The sequence below is a fragment of the Artemia franciscana genome, chromosome 3, assembly GCF_032884065.1.
Source record: "Artemia franciscana chromosome 3, ASM3288406v1, whole genome shotgun sequence".
NCBI lineage: Eukaryota > Metazoa > Arthropoda > Branchiopoda > Anostraca > Artemiidae > Artemia > Artemia franciscana.
The window spans coordinates 16,041,621-16,058,710 of record NC_088865.1 but is presented as its reverse complement, the minus strand read 5'-3'; the positions used below and the strand labels follow the sequence as shown (position 1 = coordinate 16,058,710).

The 17,090-nt window shown below is 37.4% G+C and overlaps 1 protein-coding gene across 1 annotated transcript in view; it reads left to right on the top strand.

The window, feature by feature from the left end:
- LOC136024940 (ionotropic receptor 25a-like) overlaps nt 1-17,090 on the top strand; it is a 126,732-nt gene that overhangs the window by 62,631 nt on the left and 47,011 nt on the right. Inside the window, exon 9 of the mRNA XM_065700533.1 lies at nt 655-813. Within this exon, the coding sequence (XP_065556605.1) occupies nt 655-813 (159 nt within the window). The remainder of the gene's footprint in view (nt 1-654; nt 814-17,090) is intronic.

Here is a 17,090-nt window from a genome sequence, read left to right as displayed (position 1 = left end):
ATAAGAATCATTTAGACTGCAGATTCAAATGAGAAGAAAAATTTTTACCTAGAGGTATGGAAACGTATATTATACCCTCTTATCATTGGTCTTTATTTTTACCTTTTATGTTTACTTCTTATTCAATTGGAAAATAAATGCATTTTTTAGGCTTCTGAAGGCCCAAGAGGGGATTGTTCCTCGTGGACCATATTGTGGTTTCACGCTATACCAAACTAAACAAAATAAAAATACTTTATGGTGCTGGGCAATTACTAACAACAGAATACATAATAAGAAATGCCTCCTTTTGCGAGTATATTTATTTATATTTTGTTGGTATAAAAATTTTGCAGATGTACGTAGGGGCGTAATTTGCTGTGGCAGATGTACCTAGGGGAGAAAGGTGGTAACTGCTCTTCCCAGACCTTTTGCCTCCCCCCTCCCCCTCATACGTCAATTTGTTACCCCAGCTGAAATTTAGTTTCTTCCAAAATCTTGTCAAAACTAAGAAAAACCTGCATAATTCAAGCATCACTGGATCACTTTCGCCACTTTCGCCACTGGATGTACGTCAATTTCTTATTTTAGATCTTAAAAGGTTATTACTGATTTATCTTGTTTTTGCTTATAAGTAATGGGTGCCAGTTCTTAAGTTAAATATCTCTCTTAAAGGTTGATATGGAAATGTCTTTAGAGAGATACAAAATTTCTAATAGAAAAGTTGACAAAAGAGAATTGGGCAAGTGGTCAAATGGTAGCTGGAAGGCAATGGAGGGAGAAAAATTTACAATTTATGGAACAGTTCAAATTTATCGCATTGTTGTTGTTGAGGTAAGCTGTATCTATAACCTTTCCTAAGCTTTTTACAAGGAGTTTTAAGTATATAAGACCGTACCAATCCTGTTCAAAAAATTAGTTTTACAACAACGTCTATGGCCTGTGGATTTCATTTGGCGAATTTGAGCTTGAGGAGATAGCTTTAATGGAATTTGACTGCTCTTTCACAACTCAGGGGTTAACTTTACCCATTAAGAAAAAGTCGAAAAAAGACGAACTTTTATCTATTTTTTAGTTTGTTTTTTTCTAACCAACTGCAATATGGCCTATCCCATTTGACCTATTGTTGACCTTCTCAGCTATTTGACCTATTGTGTCTGGAGTGGCGTTAGAGGGTTTAAGTGAAACTAATTGTAATACGACAAAACAGCGAAGGAAAGAAAATTTTTTTATTAAAACAAAAACTGAACGAGGGTGAGCAGCCAATGAATACGAGGAGAAAAAAAAAGCAAATATTGTGTCAAAAACTTTTGCCTCGGGGTAGAAGCAAAAAAAAAAGAACTAGCTTTTTCAAGTTAACCACCCAGAAAGAACAAAACGACTGAAAATCGTCAAATCGTTTTGTTCTTTTGGTGTGAGCTTACTTTGATCCTTCAATCATGCAAATTAAAAATACCTCAACGATCCCGTAAAAAGAAAAACGTAACGTGCCTGTCATTGTGCTAAAGGTTTATTGTAGCGCGGGCGTCGGCAGAGGGGGTGCAGGGAGTCCATGCCCACTGAAAACTTGGTACTATAAAAAATTATAAGAAACCAAAGGATATTGAGCAGAATAGGTGAAAACCATGGAAAAAAATGTGTGTTGCACCTTTGTTGGCTGCCTGCCAATAGATTTTGATCCTTAATAAGGGAAACCTCTCTCAAAATAAAATTGGACGGGGAAAGTTGTAACTTTATATCAATCTTAACACTGGGAGATATTTATTGAGGTATATTAAATACTTCATGATTTATTTTCCCACCATTTTCAAAATCCAAATCCAACCATTTCTCAATTTCAACCATTTTTAATCCTGACATTTTTAATCCTATGCATTCCATACATCCCACATCAAAAACTTTCTTGAGTGAAGTGGGAAATCCATTATTAATAATCGCTTACGAGTACAAGATTTATAGACCAAAAGCTGTGTTTTTCCTGTGCTACTATATTTTATTTTTCGGCGTCGTAGCTATACTTTCGGTGAATTTCTACGCATTTATGTAAACAGTCTTTGATTAAGTGACTTTATAGTTGAAAATACCCTTTCCCACCTGTATAATATTGATTTCAGTGCCCTAAGGATAAAACGACACAACCCCCAGGGCTCGGGGAAGCCGTTGTAAGGTATGCCCTGGGGGCACATACGGTTTTTATGGAAGGGTTACTCGTATAAACATCAGAGAGGTCACATTTGATCAAAATTGAAAATTCTAATTCACATTTTAAGAGTCAAAAGTGATCAGAGGGTAGCTAGCCCCCTCACACACCCTTTTCCCCCCAAATACATCAGATAAAATTTATCAAGATAAAAAAAAACTCCGGTGTTGACAAGGCCCTCCTGGGCCCCGAGGAGGGCTTGTAAGAAATGCTTATATAAACTTCAGAGAGGAATCATTTGATTGGAAATTAAGAGCTCTGGTTCACTTTTTCAGAGTCAAAAGAGATCAGAAGGCGACTAGCCCCCCCTCTCAATGCCCTTTCCCCCCAATTCATCAGACAAAATTTTGAGATATCCATTTTGTTAAAAGTAGTTGAAAGGTTAAATAGCAAAACCCTGGTGTCGCTCAACCCCCCAGGGCCTGAGACCAGGCGTTATAACTTATTTCCGGCAGGCTTATATGGTTCTTATGGAAGTAATGCTCGTATAAACTTCAAAGAGGGCTCATTTGTTTGTAAAGTGAAAGTTCTAGTTTTATTTTTAATAGTCAAAAGAGACCGGAAGGCAACTAGTCCGTCCCACGCCCCCCCCCCCCCCCAATGTAAAAGAAAAATTTTTAAGACAGCCATTTTGTCAATATGTTAAAAGTTCAGACAACAAAAACTCTGGTATCGACACAACCCCCCAGGGCCTATTAGCAGTTGTTTTAAGTTATACCCTGGCAGCATATATGTTTTTGTGGGAGGGGCGCTCGTAAAAACTCCAGAGAAAGCTCATTTGAATGGATATTGAAAGTTCTAGTTCACTTCTTAAGAGTCAAAGAGATCCGAGGGCAGCTAGCCTCCCCTCCCCCGGCTCTTTTTATCCAAACCCATCCGATAAATTTTTTAGATTGTCATTTTAAAAAAAGATGATATTAATTTATAATTTATATTTATTATTAGTTAAGATATTATATTAATTTTATATTATTATTATAGTTCAAAAATCAGATAACGAAAATGCTGGTGTTGACAAAAACATCTCAAGGGCCCGGAGTGGGTGTTGTAAGTTATATGCAGGGGGCATACATGGTAAACATGATTTGTTTACGAATTCACACGGTTTGAACTGGATTTATTAGGAGTTTCAGAAACTCATATCCCAGGGGTAGGAAGCATGAAATTAGGTGACATAGAATTGGTTTACTCAGGAAGGAAGGATGGGGTACATAGACAGGGAGTAGGGCTCATGATGAATAAGGAAGCTGCTAAGTCTTGTTTAGGCTGGGAAGGTATTAATAATAGAATACTAATTGCTCATTTTATGACTAAAAAGTTTAGGGTATCAGTTATAGTAGTATATGCCCCCATTGAACCAACTGATGGAGATACTAGTGACTCAGATGAATTTTACTTACAGTTATAGGAGCAAATAGACAGGGTACCAGGTAGAAATATGGTGTTTTTGCTAGGAGATTTTAATGCCCAGGTTGGTAGAAATAGGGATAGATGGTATCCTAGCCTAGGTAAATTTGGTGTAGGAAAAGAAAACAGTAATGGCTATAGGCTTTTGCAATTTTGTAGGTATAACAACCTAGTTATAACCAATACGGTGTTTGGTCACAAAATGGCCCATAAGTTGACATGGTATTCACGTGATGGTAAGACAGCAAACCTTATTGATTATGTTATTGTAAACAGAAGACTAGCAGGATCAATACAAGATACTAGGGTGTATAGGAGTGCCGTTATTGATGTTAAAAGTAAAGATCACCATCTAGTAGTGTCTAAGGTTAATTTAAAGCTGAAATTTCGGAAGAGTAACTCCCTCCCGGAAAGTTGTGATGTTGGTAGACTTCAGGATGAAAATTTGAGAAAAAAATTCCAGGAACAGTTGAGTACTAAACTTGAGGGTTTAAAATTTGACAATGTGGAAGATGGATGGAATAATTTCAGAAAAACAATTTGTGAAGTTGCTGATGGTGTCCTAGGGAAGAGTGCTAAGACAGCAACTAGGAATATTAGTGAAAAAGCTTTAGGTTTAATAGAGAGTAGAAGGGGTTTGTATAAGAATTATCTGAGCGATAGGTCGGGTGAAAACAAAAGGAATGTAAAGAAAGTGGAGAAAGCATTAAAATATGAACTAAGGAGATGTGAAATGGAGGCGATGGATAAAATTGCTGAGGATCTGGAAGATGCGGCTAGACGGCATAATAGTAAAATGTTATACTGGCATGTTAATAAATTGAAAGGGAGTAGCCGATCCGGACTAGTCCCAGTTAAAGATAGAAATGGGGCCACAATTAGTGATAAGGAAAAAGTTAAAGAAAGATGGGTGGAACATTTTGAGAATGTGCTAAACCAAGATACAGTTGCAGGAAAAGATATAGATGAAAATGAAAAAGTTTGTGATACCTTGGATGTGAAGGAAGATTTGTTTAGTGAGGAAGAATTAGCGACAATACTAGAAGGATTAAAAAATAATAAGGCCCCAGGTGCTGATAGTATGATTAATGAGTTCCTTAAATATGGTGGCTCTGAGGTTAGGAATAAGCTTCTGAAGATTATGAACATGATTTTTGAAAAAGGGGAAGTACCCAATGATTTTAGGAAAACCTTAATTAAACCACTGTATAAGAAAGGTGACAAGAGTGAATGTCGTAATTATCGAGGCATTAGTCTGGTCTCTGTAGGTAGCAAATTACAAAGTAATATGATACTTTTTAGACTGAGACATGCTGTAGACAAAGTTTTAAGGGAAGAACAATGCGGTTTTAGAAAAGGTAGAGGATGTGTCGACCATGTTTTCACTCTTAGGTTAATAATTGAGAAGTCCCTTCGTTGTCAAACACCTTTGGTCCTTAGTTTTATCGATTATGAGCAAGCTTTCGATTCTGTTGATAGAACAGCGTTAACAAAGGTCTTATCGTTATATGGTATACCAGAAAAATACATTAAAGTGATTTGCGCTATGTACGAGAATAATACTGCTGCGGTTAAGGTAGGAAATGAGGTTAGCAACTGGTTTTGTATTAAATCAGGAGTTAAGCAGGGTTGTGTTCTATCCCCCTTTATATGGATCATTTTGATGGACTTCGTCTTAAGGAGCACAGGAAAGGCAATTGGAGACCATGGAATCAAATAGGGAGGAAGAACGCTCCTGGACTTAGATTATGCTGATGATTTAAGCATATTAGATGAAAGTGTGAGCAAAATGAATGAATTTTTAGAGGTTTTGCGAGTTCAGGGTGCTAAAATAGGCTTGAAAATTAATGTTAAGAAGACTAAGTCACTAAGGCTAGGAATAAGTGAAGATGAACAGGTGACCTTAGGTAACGAAAAGATTGATCAGGTTGGGAGCTTCAGTTACCTTGGTAGTATTATTAGTAAAGATGGTGGGAGCAGTGAAGATGTTAAAAGTAGAATAGCTAAAGCTCAGGGTGTTTTTTCACAGTTAAAAAAAGTTTGGAAGAATAGAAAGATAAGCCTACAAACCAAGATTAGAATATTGGAAGCTACAGTGATGACAGTGGTCAAATATGGCTCTGAAGCATGGACACTCCGTAAAGAAGATGAAAATTTACTAGATGTTTTCCAGAGAAATTGCCTACGGATTGTTCTGGGTACCCGGCTGACTGACCGTATTTCAAACAGTAGGTTGTACGAAAAGTGTGGTTCAATCCCGCTTTCTGGGGCTATAATGAAAGAAAGGTTGAGATGGCTAGGCCACGTTCTACGGATGAAGGATGACAGATTACCGAAGATTGTCCTTTTTGGCCAACCGTCTGGGGCTACACGGAAAGCAGGTCGTCCTTGTCTGGGTTGGGAGGATGTCATAAATAAGGATTTAAAGGAAATGGGAACTTCCTGTGAGGGTGTAAAGAGGGAGGCTTTAAATAGATTAGGTTGGAGGAGGAGCGTGCGTAGCTGTGTTGGCCTCAGGCGGCTTGGTGCTGCAGTGAGTTATTAGTAGTAGTAGTAGTATACATGGTTCTTATGGAAAGGATGGTCGCACAAACTTCAGAGGGGACTCATTTGATTGGAAATTAAATATTCTGGTTCACTTTTTCAGAGTCAAATGTGATCAGGGGGTAGATTGCTTCCCCCACGCTTTTTTCCCTAATCATTTCAGATAAAACTTGAGATGGCTATTATTTTTAGAAATAGTTCAAAGGTCTGATAACAAACACTCCAATGTCAACATATTTCCACAGGGCCCAGGGGCAGGTATCGTAAGTTGTGTCCCGGTTTTAAATATGTTTCTTATAGAAAGGTTACTCGTATAAACATCATCAGAGAGGGCTCATTTGATTGGAAATTAAATGTTCTGGTTCACTTTTTCAGAGTCAAATGTGATCAGGGGGTAGATAGCTTCCCCCACGCTTTTCCCCCTAATCATTTCAGATAAAACTTAAGATGGCTATTATTTATAGAAATAGTTCAAAGGTCTGATAACAAAAACTCCAATGTCAACATATTTCCACAGGGCCCAGGGGCAGGTATCGTAAGTTGTGTCCTGGTTTTAAATATGGTCCTTATAGAAAGGTTACTCGTATAAACATCATCAGAGAGGGCTCATTTGATTGGACATTAAGAGTTCTGGGTCACATTTTCAGAGTCAAAAGAGATTGAAGGGTCACTAGCCCCCTATCCCCCCTCAACGACTTTTTTCTGAAACCCATCCGATAAATTTTTTGAGATAGTTATTTTGTGAAAAATAGTTCAAAGATCAGATATTCAAACTCTGAGGTCGCCACAACCCCCGAGGGCCTGGGGACAGGTGTTATAAGTTATTCCCTTGGACATCTATGGTTATTATGGAAGTGATGCTCGTATGAACTACATATAGGGCTCATTTGATTGGAAATCGAAAGTTTTAGTTCACTTTCTTAGAGTTGAAAGTTATCAGGGGGCAGCCACCCCACGCCCTTTTTTCCCAAATGTATCAAATAAAAATTTATATTACCATTTTCTTAAAAAAAGTTAAAAGGTCAGATAACAAAAACTCCAGTGTCAATACAACCCTCTAGACCCGGGGGCGGGCTTTCTAAGTCTAGGCAGGCGGGGGCAGGTGATCGAAAGTTATAGTTCGCTTTTTAAGAGTCAAAGGAGATCAGAGAGCAACTAGCCGACCTTGCTCCCCGCCCTGTTTCTCCAAATGCATCAGATAAAAATTTTGGGATAGTTATTTTGTTATGGCTCTTTTGGAAGGGATACTCGTATAAACTTCAGAGAGGGCTTATTTGTTTGGAAAGTAAAAGTTCTAGTTCACTTTTTAAGAGTCAAAAGAGATCCGAGGGCAACTAGCCCCCCCGCCCTTTCCCCCAAATACATCAGATAAAAATTTTAAGATAGCCATTTTTTTTAAATAGTTAAAAGGTCAAATAAAAAATGACTTTGGTGTCGAAATACCCCCCCAGGGCCTGGGGGAAGGCATTGTGAGTTATCTCCTTGGGTCAAATATGGTTTTTAGAGAGGGATACTAGCATAACCTTCAGAGAGAACTCATTGGATTGGAAATTAGAAGTTCTAGTTCCCTTTTTAGAGTCAAAAGAGATTGGAGGGCAACTACCCTCCACACACACACACACACATACACTTTTCCCCCCATACGCATCACATACGAATTTTGTGATAGAACATTTTTTGAAAATAGATCATAGGTCAAATAACAAAACTTCGGTGTCGACACAACCCCCCCAGGGCCTGGGGAAGGCGTTGTAAGTAATATCCTGGTGACATATAAAGTTCTTATAGAAGGGATGCTTGTATAAACTTCAGAGAGGGCTCATTTGTTCGGATATTGAAAGTTCTAGCTCACTTTTTAAGAGTCAAAAAAGATCCGGGGGCATCTAGCTCCCCCCCCCTTTTTCTTCATACCCATCCTATAAAAATTTTGAGAGAGCCACTTTTAGAGTTTTATGTTAGCTTTTATTAGTTTATAATGTATATTAATTATTAATTAAATATTATCTTAATTTCATATTATTATAACAATTTAAACATCAGATAACAAAAACTCCGTTGTCGATTCAACTCCCTGGGCCCGGGACAGGCTTTGTAAGTTATGCCCTCGGGCATATTTGGCTCTTATGAAAGGGATGCTCGTATAAATCCTAGAGAGGGCTCATTTGATTGTAAATTGAAAGTTCCAGTTCACTTTTTAAGAGTCAAAAGCTATCGGAGGGTAGTTAGCATCTGTAAACCTTTTACTAACTTTTTGGTGATGTCTGTGTTTAGATTGATAATCATTTAATACTGATAAGCCTGTTGGCGATTTGTGTAAAGCTACGGGTTCTAGTAAAAGGAGATACAACAAGAGTCTCTTTACTATAAACTATGAATTTATTATACAAAGCAAACACAAGACAAGAGCTTGACAGGATTTAGAAAAGACAGGAACTAACTTTAAGCACTTTAGAAATCCGTATATGAATGGTTTCCAGAGTTCTTAAGCACGTTCTACTTTCTGATAATATAAGCTTATATTTTCTGATTCCCATTTCCACAAGACAAGGCATCGTAAAATCCACAAACCAGTGTCCAATTTAGGCTTCTAGAATCCCATATAAATTACAAGATAAAAATGACCCACATTGTATTAAAATTATGTGGCATGTTTCTCGCTTTGAGACTTACATTCAAAAGCTTACAAAATCATCTTAAAAATAAATCATTAAAGAAAGAAAAAAAAAAAACAACACAAAATATCATATCATCGGTCACATGATGGGACTCGTTAGATTGATCCAAATTTTAGATCTCTTCAGTTATTTTCTTTTAGTTCTTCTTATGTTTTAAATGGTTGAAGGGCCAAGAAACGGAGATCAGCACCGCCGGTAGGGACTGTAAAGTCTAATGCCGTATCCTTTACCTTTACCTTACCTTTATGTTTTAAATGGAAGTTTATGGTCACTCATCAGTTTCGTAAAAATAATTAGTAGAATAATCAAATTGAGATGTCACTGTCGTAAGTCACGCTTGCAATCTTGTCAGCAGAAAATTCGCAGTTCCTATGCCTAAGCATCAAATAGCCTACACTGTTCTTGTTAAAAAAAAAAAGAATGAACAGACATGGAAAAATTATTACAGCAAAAATATATCTTTGAACAAAACCATTCGTATAACAAAAAATAAGAAAATAGGGATTTTTTAAATATTTCGAAGAACGAATTAAGGCATTTGTTTCACTAATATCCGAAGTCAATTCTTTTATTTTTCTAAACTTCACTTAACAAACTTTTAATCAATCTTAAAATCAACCTTTTGCATTTTCCCTTGAAAAAAACAGAAATTTCAAATGACATAAGAAAAAAAACATAAGAAAGAAAATTTTATTTATTAATTTTCTTTGTAAAACCCTATCAACTTCATTGGCTTACTTGCTTCCCTAGGTTTACTATGTCTAGAAACATCTACGGTATTAGGTCTTTTAAAATGACTTAGATCCTGTTCATCTACCTATTCATCCTGTTTATCTGTTCTCGTTTCTACTCTACCATCAAATGTACTTAGATCCTGTTCATCTACTTTCGTTTCTATACTACCATCAAATGTACTTAGATCCTGTTCATCTACTCTCGTTTCTATACTACCATCAAATGCACTTAGATCCTGTTTATCTATTCTCGTTTGTATACTACCATCAAATGTACTTAGATACTGTACATCTACTCTCGTTTCTATACTACCATCAAATATACTTAGATCCTGTTCATCTACCTGTTCATCCTGTATATCTGTTCTCGTTTCTACTCTACCATCAAATGTACTTAGATCCTGTTCATCTACTCTCGTTTCTATACTACCATCAAATGTACTTAGATCCTGTTCATCTACTCTCGTTTCTATACTACCATCAAATGCACTTAGATCCTGTTTATCTATTCTCGCTTGTATACTTCCATCAAATGTACTTAGATACTGTACATCTACTCTCGTTTCTATACTACCATCAAATGCACTTAGATCCTGTTTATCGATTCTCGTTTCTATACTACCATCAAATGTACTTAGATACTGTTCATCTACTCTCGTTTCTATACTACCATCAAATGTACTTCGATCTTGTTCATCTACTCTCGTTTCTATACTACCATCAAATGCACTTAGATCCTGTTTATCTATTCTTGTTTCTATACTACCATCAAATGTACTTAGATATTGTTCATCTACTCTCGTTTCTAAATTGCCATTAAATGTACTTAGATCCTGTTCATCTACTCTCGTTTCTATACTACCATCAAATGCACTTAGGTCCTGTTCATCTACTCTCATTTCTATACTACCATCAAATGTACTTAGATCCTGTTCATCTAATTTCATTTCTATTCTAGGAACAGGTGTAGTATCTGTTACAGAGTTGGATATTTGGTGGTCTACTTCTATAAGCTCCAAATCAGACATAGAAATTGATTCTACCAAGTCAAGATTAGGTCTTTGAGTCTGCATATTTATATTTTGGTTGGAACTCCTTAAAGCAAGTTGGGGCTAAAATTGTCTTAACAGTGTTACAAGTTCTGGTTTTTTCTGTAAACTATAATTATGGGTATCCTTAACCTCAACAGTCCCTTTCCCCTCCCCTTATTCTCTATAATGTCATTATGGTCTTTGTTTTCTCAATTTCTTGTCTAAATACCGGGTTTAAGAGACAAGAAAGTCAATGCATCCTTAATCGGTTTTACCTAACGAGCATTAACAGCCCTCCTCAAATAAGATCCAGATTCCTGAATCACAAAGGCCGTTTAATTAGAATAAAAATTTAAACGCAATAAAAAAACTTCAGCGTAAAGAGCGATGTATTGACGAAGGGATGACGCCTCCCTCATATACGTAATAATTTCTGTTCGTTTTAAGTTTTAATGTTGTTCCTTACTTTCAGTTGCAAAAACTTGCTTTTTTATCTAATTAGTTTAAAAAACTTTTTCCACAAGACAAGTCTTTCAAAAAAAATTGAAGAGCTTCATTATGCCAAGAATGAGCCAAAATTCAGTCAAATAATCTTCCAAGTGTAAACCTACCATGAATTGCTATCAATAAGTAAACAAAAATTAAAACGAACGGAAATTAAAATAAATGGCCGAGTCAAACTCAAAACGGACAAAAATTATCATGAGTAGGGCTGATAACCCTTATGTCTTCTCAAGACCAGGACGCAATTTGCGCTTTACCGAAAAAAGAAAAAAAAAACAATAGACAAATGACGGTGGATTGTCAGTTTAATTCATATATGCTGACATTTTTCCTTAGGGTTTTGATAATTTTTATTTATGAAAGTAAGAAAGGTGAAAACATTTCAAGCGTTTTTTGTTTTCACTAAAGCGCAAATTGTGTTGGTCTTGAGAAGACGAGGGGCTTATCAAACCTACTCATGTTAATTTTTGCTCATTTTGAGTTTGACTCGAATATTTATTGTAATTTCTGTTCGTTTGGGCTTTATTCAAGTGATTTGTGATAGTTTCACACTTGGAAGATTATTTGACTTTATTTTTGCTCATTCTTGGCTCAATGGAGTTCTTTACTTTTCTTTGAAAAACTTGTCTTGGGGAAATGTTTTTTAGATCAATTTCGGTTCGTTTTTTATTGACATAGTCTTTTCCATGAAAATAAAACAACATTATATATCTTTTCAGTTTTTTCCTATAAGAACCTATAGTATGGGTTGCTACTTGTATGTTGGAGGAACTTTTTCAAAAATTTTTAATCCTGACACAAACAGTATAATTTTTAATTTAATTTTATAGCTTCTGAACTTGACCTGAAAAATAAAACTTAGTATCATTTCCAATATAATCTATCTATGCTCTATGACAATCTGGACAAACATACACTCTTTTTATTCATTTAAATTGTAAGAGCAATTTACTATAGTTACTATAGTTCTACTATACAGAACATAATGGCTGTCTCAAAATTCTGACTGGATGCATTTGGAAAATGAATGGGCTTTAGAGAAGGGCTGCCTACCTTCCAATCTCTTGTTACTCTTAAAAAGTAAAAGGGCACCACAGACTTCTGATTGGAATGCAAGGGGGATGACTTCCCCTTTTATATATCTAGTAAAAGCATTTTAAACAAGTATAAAAGTGAAAACGTTTTAAATGTATTTTGTTTTCAGTAAAATGCAATTTATGTTCTGGTCTTAAGAAAGTATGGGGGTTGTCAAAGACATAATTTCCAGAACTTTCAACTACGCCGAACAAAATGGCTATCCAAAAATGTTGATTATATGTGTTTTGAGAATTGATCGATGTGGGGGGGGGAGGCTTGTTGCCCTCCAGTTACTTTTGAATAATAAAAAGGGCACTAGTCCTTTCAATTTTCAATCGACTGAGCCTTTTTCGAAGTTTCTACGACAACAAATGACCATCTCAAAATTTTTATTAGATGCATTTTGGGGAAACATTAGGTATGAGGGGGTGGTATCTATCCTTTGGTCACGCTGAATCTTGCAAAGTTCATAAGAAATTCTAATTACCAACCCAATGAGCCCCCTACGAAGTTTTTATGATCACCCTTTCTATATATACCTTATGTGCCCCCAGGGTATAACTTACAACCCTTTCTCTGAGGGCTGTTTGGGGAGAAAGGTTGCCATCCTCAAAGACATAATTTCTGGAGCTTTCAAGTATGTCAAACAAAATGGCTCTCTCAAAATTTTGATTGGATGTGTTTGGGGAAATGGTGGGCGTGGGAATGGGGCTAGTTGCCGTCCAATCACTTTCAACTTTTAAAAAGGCCTAAGCCCCTTCAATTTGCAATCGAATGACCTGTTTTTTTAAGTCTCTAAGATAACAAATGGCCATTACTAAATTTTTATCAGATGTATTTCGGTAAAACCCGAGGTGTGGGCGGTGGGAGGTTTCCATCCTCTGATCACTCCAAATCTTAAACAGAGACCGAGAACTTCTGATTACCAATACAATGATCCCTCTCCGAAGTTTATACGATCACCATTTCTAATATGTATCTTATATGCCCCCAGCACATAAGTTAAAACCTTTGCCCTGAGGGCTATGGGGGATTTTTAATCCTCGAAGACATAATTTCTGGAGTTTCCAATTATGTTGAAGGAAATTACTATTTTTGATTAGATGTGTCGGGGAATTGGTGGGCGTGGGAGGGAGTTTTTGTCCTCCAATCATTTTCGAATAGTAAAAAGGGCAGTGGCCCTTTCAATTTCCAATAGAATGAGCTACTTTCGAAGTGCTACGACAACAAATGATCCTCTAAAAATTTCTCTCAGAGGCATTTCGGGAAAAACCCGAGGTGTGGGGCAGCGTATCCATCATCCAGTCACTCTGAATCTTAAAAAGGGCATTAGAACTTCTGATTGCCAATCCAATGAACTCCTCTCCGAAACGTATACGATCACACTTTCTACATGTAACTTATATGGCCCAAGGGCATAATTTAATACCCTTGCCCTGAAGGCTGATGGGTGGGGGAGGGTGTCATCCTCAAAGATATCATTTCTGGACCTTTCAACTTCGTTGAACAAAATGGATATTTCAAAATTTCGATTGGATGTGTTTGGGGAAGTGGTGGGCGTGGGAGGGGGGTTTGTTGTCCTTCAATCACTTTCAACTATTAATAAGTGTACTTACCCTTTCAATTTCCAATCAAATGAGCCTTTTCTAAGTTTTTTTACGCCAACAAATGGCCATCTCAAAATCTCTATCAGATGCATTTCGAGAAAATATGACGTGTGGGAGATATCCATCCTTCGCTCACTCTGAATCTTACAAAGGACATTAGAACCTCTGATTAACAACCCCATGAGCCCTTTCCAAAGCTTATACTATCACCCTTTCTATATACACCCTATATGTCTCCAGGGTATAACTTAAACCATGCCCCGAGGGCCGGGGGGGGGGTCATCCTCAAAGACATAATTTCTCGATCTTTCAATTACGTTGTGTAAACTGGCAAAATTTCAAATTTGTTCGGGGGAATGGTAGGCGCGGGAGGGGAGTTTTTGCTCTCACTTTTTATCATAACAAGGGCACTGGCTCTTTTATTTTCCAATCAAATAAGCTGTTTTTGAGGTTTCTACGACAGCAAATGGCCATCTCAAAATTTCCATTAGATGTATTTCAGGAAAACCCAAGGTGTAGGGGAGGGTATCCACTGTCCGATCACTCTGAATCTTAAAAATCGTGCTAGAACTTCTGATTACCAATCCAATGAGCCCCCTCCAAGATTTATACGATCACCCTTTCTATATACACCTTATATTCCCTAAGGGCATAATTAAATCCTTGCCCTGAGGGCTGTGGGGGGATTTTGCCATCCTCAAAGACATCATTTCTGGACGTTTCAATTACGTTGAACAAAATTGCTATTTCAAAATTTTGGTTAGATGTATTTGGGAAAGTGGTGGGAGTCGGACGTGGGTTTGCTGCCCCCCAATCTCTTTCGACCATTAAAAGGGCACTGGCTCTTCCAATTTCGAATCCAATGAGTTGGTATTGAAATTCCTACGACAACAAATGGCTATCTAAAAATTTCTATCAGGTGCATTTAGGGAAAATACGAGTTGTGGGGGGTAGTAACCACCTTCTGGTCACTCTCAATTTTGAAAAAGGCCACCAGAAGTTCTAATTACCAATCCAATGAGCCCCCTCCAAAGTTTATACGATCATCTTTTCTATATATACCTTATATTCCCCCCAGGGAACAACTTACAATCCTTGCCCTGAGGGCCGTTGGGTGGGGGTTGTCATCAACAAAGACATAATAACCTGACCTTTTAATTACGTTGAATAAAATGGATATCGCAAAGTTTTGATTGGATGTGTTTGGGGAAATGGTGCGCGTTGGAGGGGGGTTATTTGCCTTCAAATAACTTTCAGCTGTTAAAAATGGCACTGGCTTTTTTAATTTTCAATCGAATGAGCTGGTTTAGAATTTTCTACGACAACGATTAGCCATCTCAAAATTTCTATCAGATGCATTTCGGAAAATACGAGGTTTGGGTGTGGGGTACCCACCCTTAGTGACTCTGAGTCTTAAAAATACACTAGATCTTCTGACCACCCATCCAATTAGCCCTTCCGAAATTTATACGATCACCCTTTCTATATGTACCTTATTTGCCCCCAGGGTATAGCTTACAACCCTTGCTGTGGGAGGGTTGTTATCCTCAAAGACGAATATTCGGATCTTTTAACTACATTGAACAAAATGGCTATCTTGGTTTTGATTTATTAAATTTGATTGGATGTTTTCGGGAAAATGGTGGGCGTGGGAGGGGGGATAGCTGCCCTTCAATCACTTTCGATTGTTATAAAGGGCACTCCCTCTTACAATTATCAATCGAATGAACTTTTGTGAAGTTTCTACGACAATAAATGGCCTTCTCGAAATTTTCATCACATACACTTTGGGAAAATACAAGGTTTGGGGGAGGGGCTATTCACCCTCCGATCGTTCTGAGTAAAAAAAAACTGCACTAAAACCTCTGATTACCGATCGAATGAGCCCCCTCCAAACTTTAGACGATCACCCTTTCTATAAAAACCATATATGCCTTATGGCATAGCTTACAACCCTCGCTCTGAGGGATCTGGGGGGGGGGGGGGGTGCCATCCTTAAAGAAATATTTTCCAGACGTTTCAATTACGTTGAACAACATAGCTATTTAAAAATGTTGATTAGAAGTCTTTGGAGAAATGGTGGGCATGGGAAGGGGGTTTGCTGCTCTTCAATCACTTTCGACTGTTAAAAAGGTATCGGCCCTTTTAAAATTCTAATTCAATGAGCTTTTTTCGAAGCTTCTATGACCACAAACTACCATCTTCAAACTTTTTTCATATACATTTCGGATAAATAAGAGGTGTCGGGGAGTATCCACCCTCCGATCAATTTGAGTCTTAAAAATGTACTAGAACTTCTAATTACCAATCCAATGAGCCCCCTCTAAATTTATACGATAACCCTTTCTATAGGTACCTTATATGCCCCCAGGGCATAACTCACAACCCTTTTCCTGATGGCTCTTGAGGCGGGGGCTATCACCCTCAAAGACATAATTTCTGGAACTTTCAATTACGTTGAACAAAATTGCTATCTCGAAATTTCGATTGGATATGTTTGGGGAAATCGTGGGTGTGAGAAGGGGGTTAGTTGCCCTCCAATCACTTTTGACTTTTTAAAAGGGCACTGGTCCTTTTAATGTCTAATCAAATGAGCTCTTTTCGAAGTTTCTAAGACATCAAACAGCCGTCTTAAAATTTCTATCAGATGCATTTCCGGAGAATAAGAGGTATGGGGAGTGGGGGGGGGGGCATAGTCGAAAAACATAATAACTAGATCTCTGGGGACGACTTACTCCCCCAGATTCCCCGGGGAGGGGCTTCAAGTTACAAACTTTGACCAGTGTTTACGCACAATAAGGGTTATTGGGAAATGCAGGGTTTTTTTGGTTGGGGGGGGGGGGGGGTTGAGGGCAGAGAGCTACACGTGGAAGGATCTTTTCTTGGAGGAATTTGACCTGGGGGAAGAGAAATTCCATGAAGGGGGCGCGTGATTTTCTAGTATTATTTAAAAAACAATGAGAAAATAAACATAAAAACAGTCTTTTCAGATGGAAGTAAGGAGCGGTATTAAATCTAAAATGAATAGAAATCATTACGTATATAAAGGGGTTCGTCTCCTCCACAATACCTCGTTCTTTATGCTAAAGTATTTTTAGTAATTTCAACTATTTATTCTACGGCCTTTGCGATTCAGGTGTCATTCTTTTGGGAGGAAATTCATGCTTTAATGTAAAGAGCGAGGTATTGATAAGGGGGCGAGCCCCCTCATATACGTAATAAAAATATACAAATATAGAAGTTCTTTACGTAAGTTAATTCATAAGTTGCGTATATTTATTACTAATAAAAAAGTTCGTAAAAAAAGTTCTAGTTACCTTTTTAAGTAACCA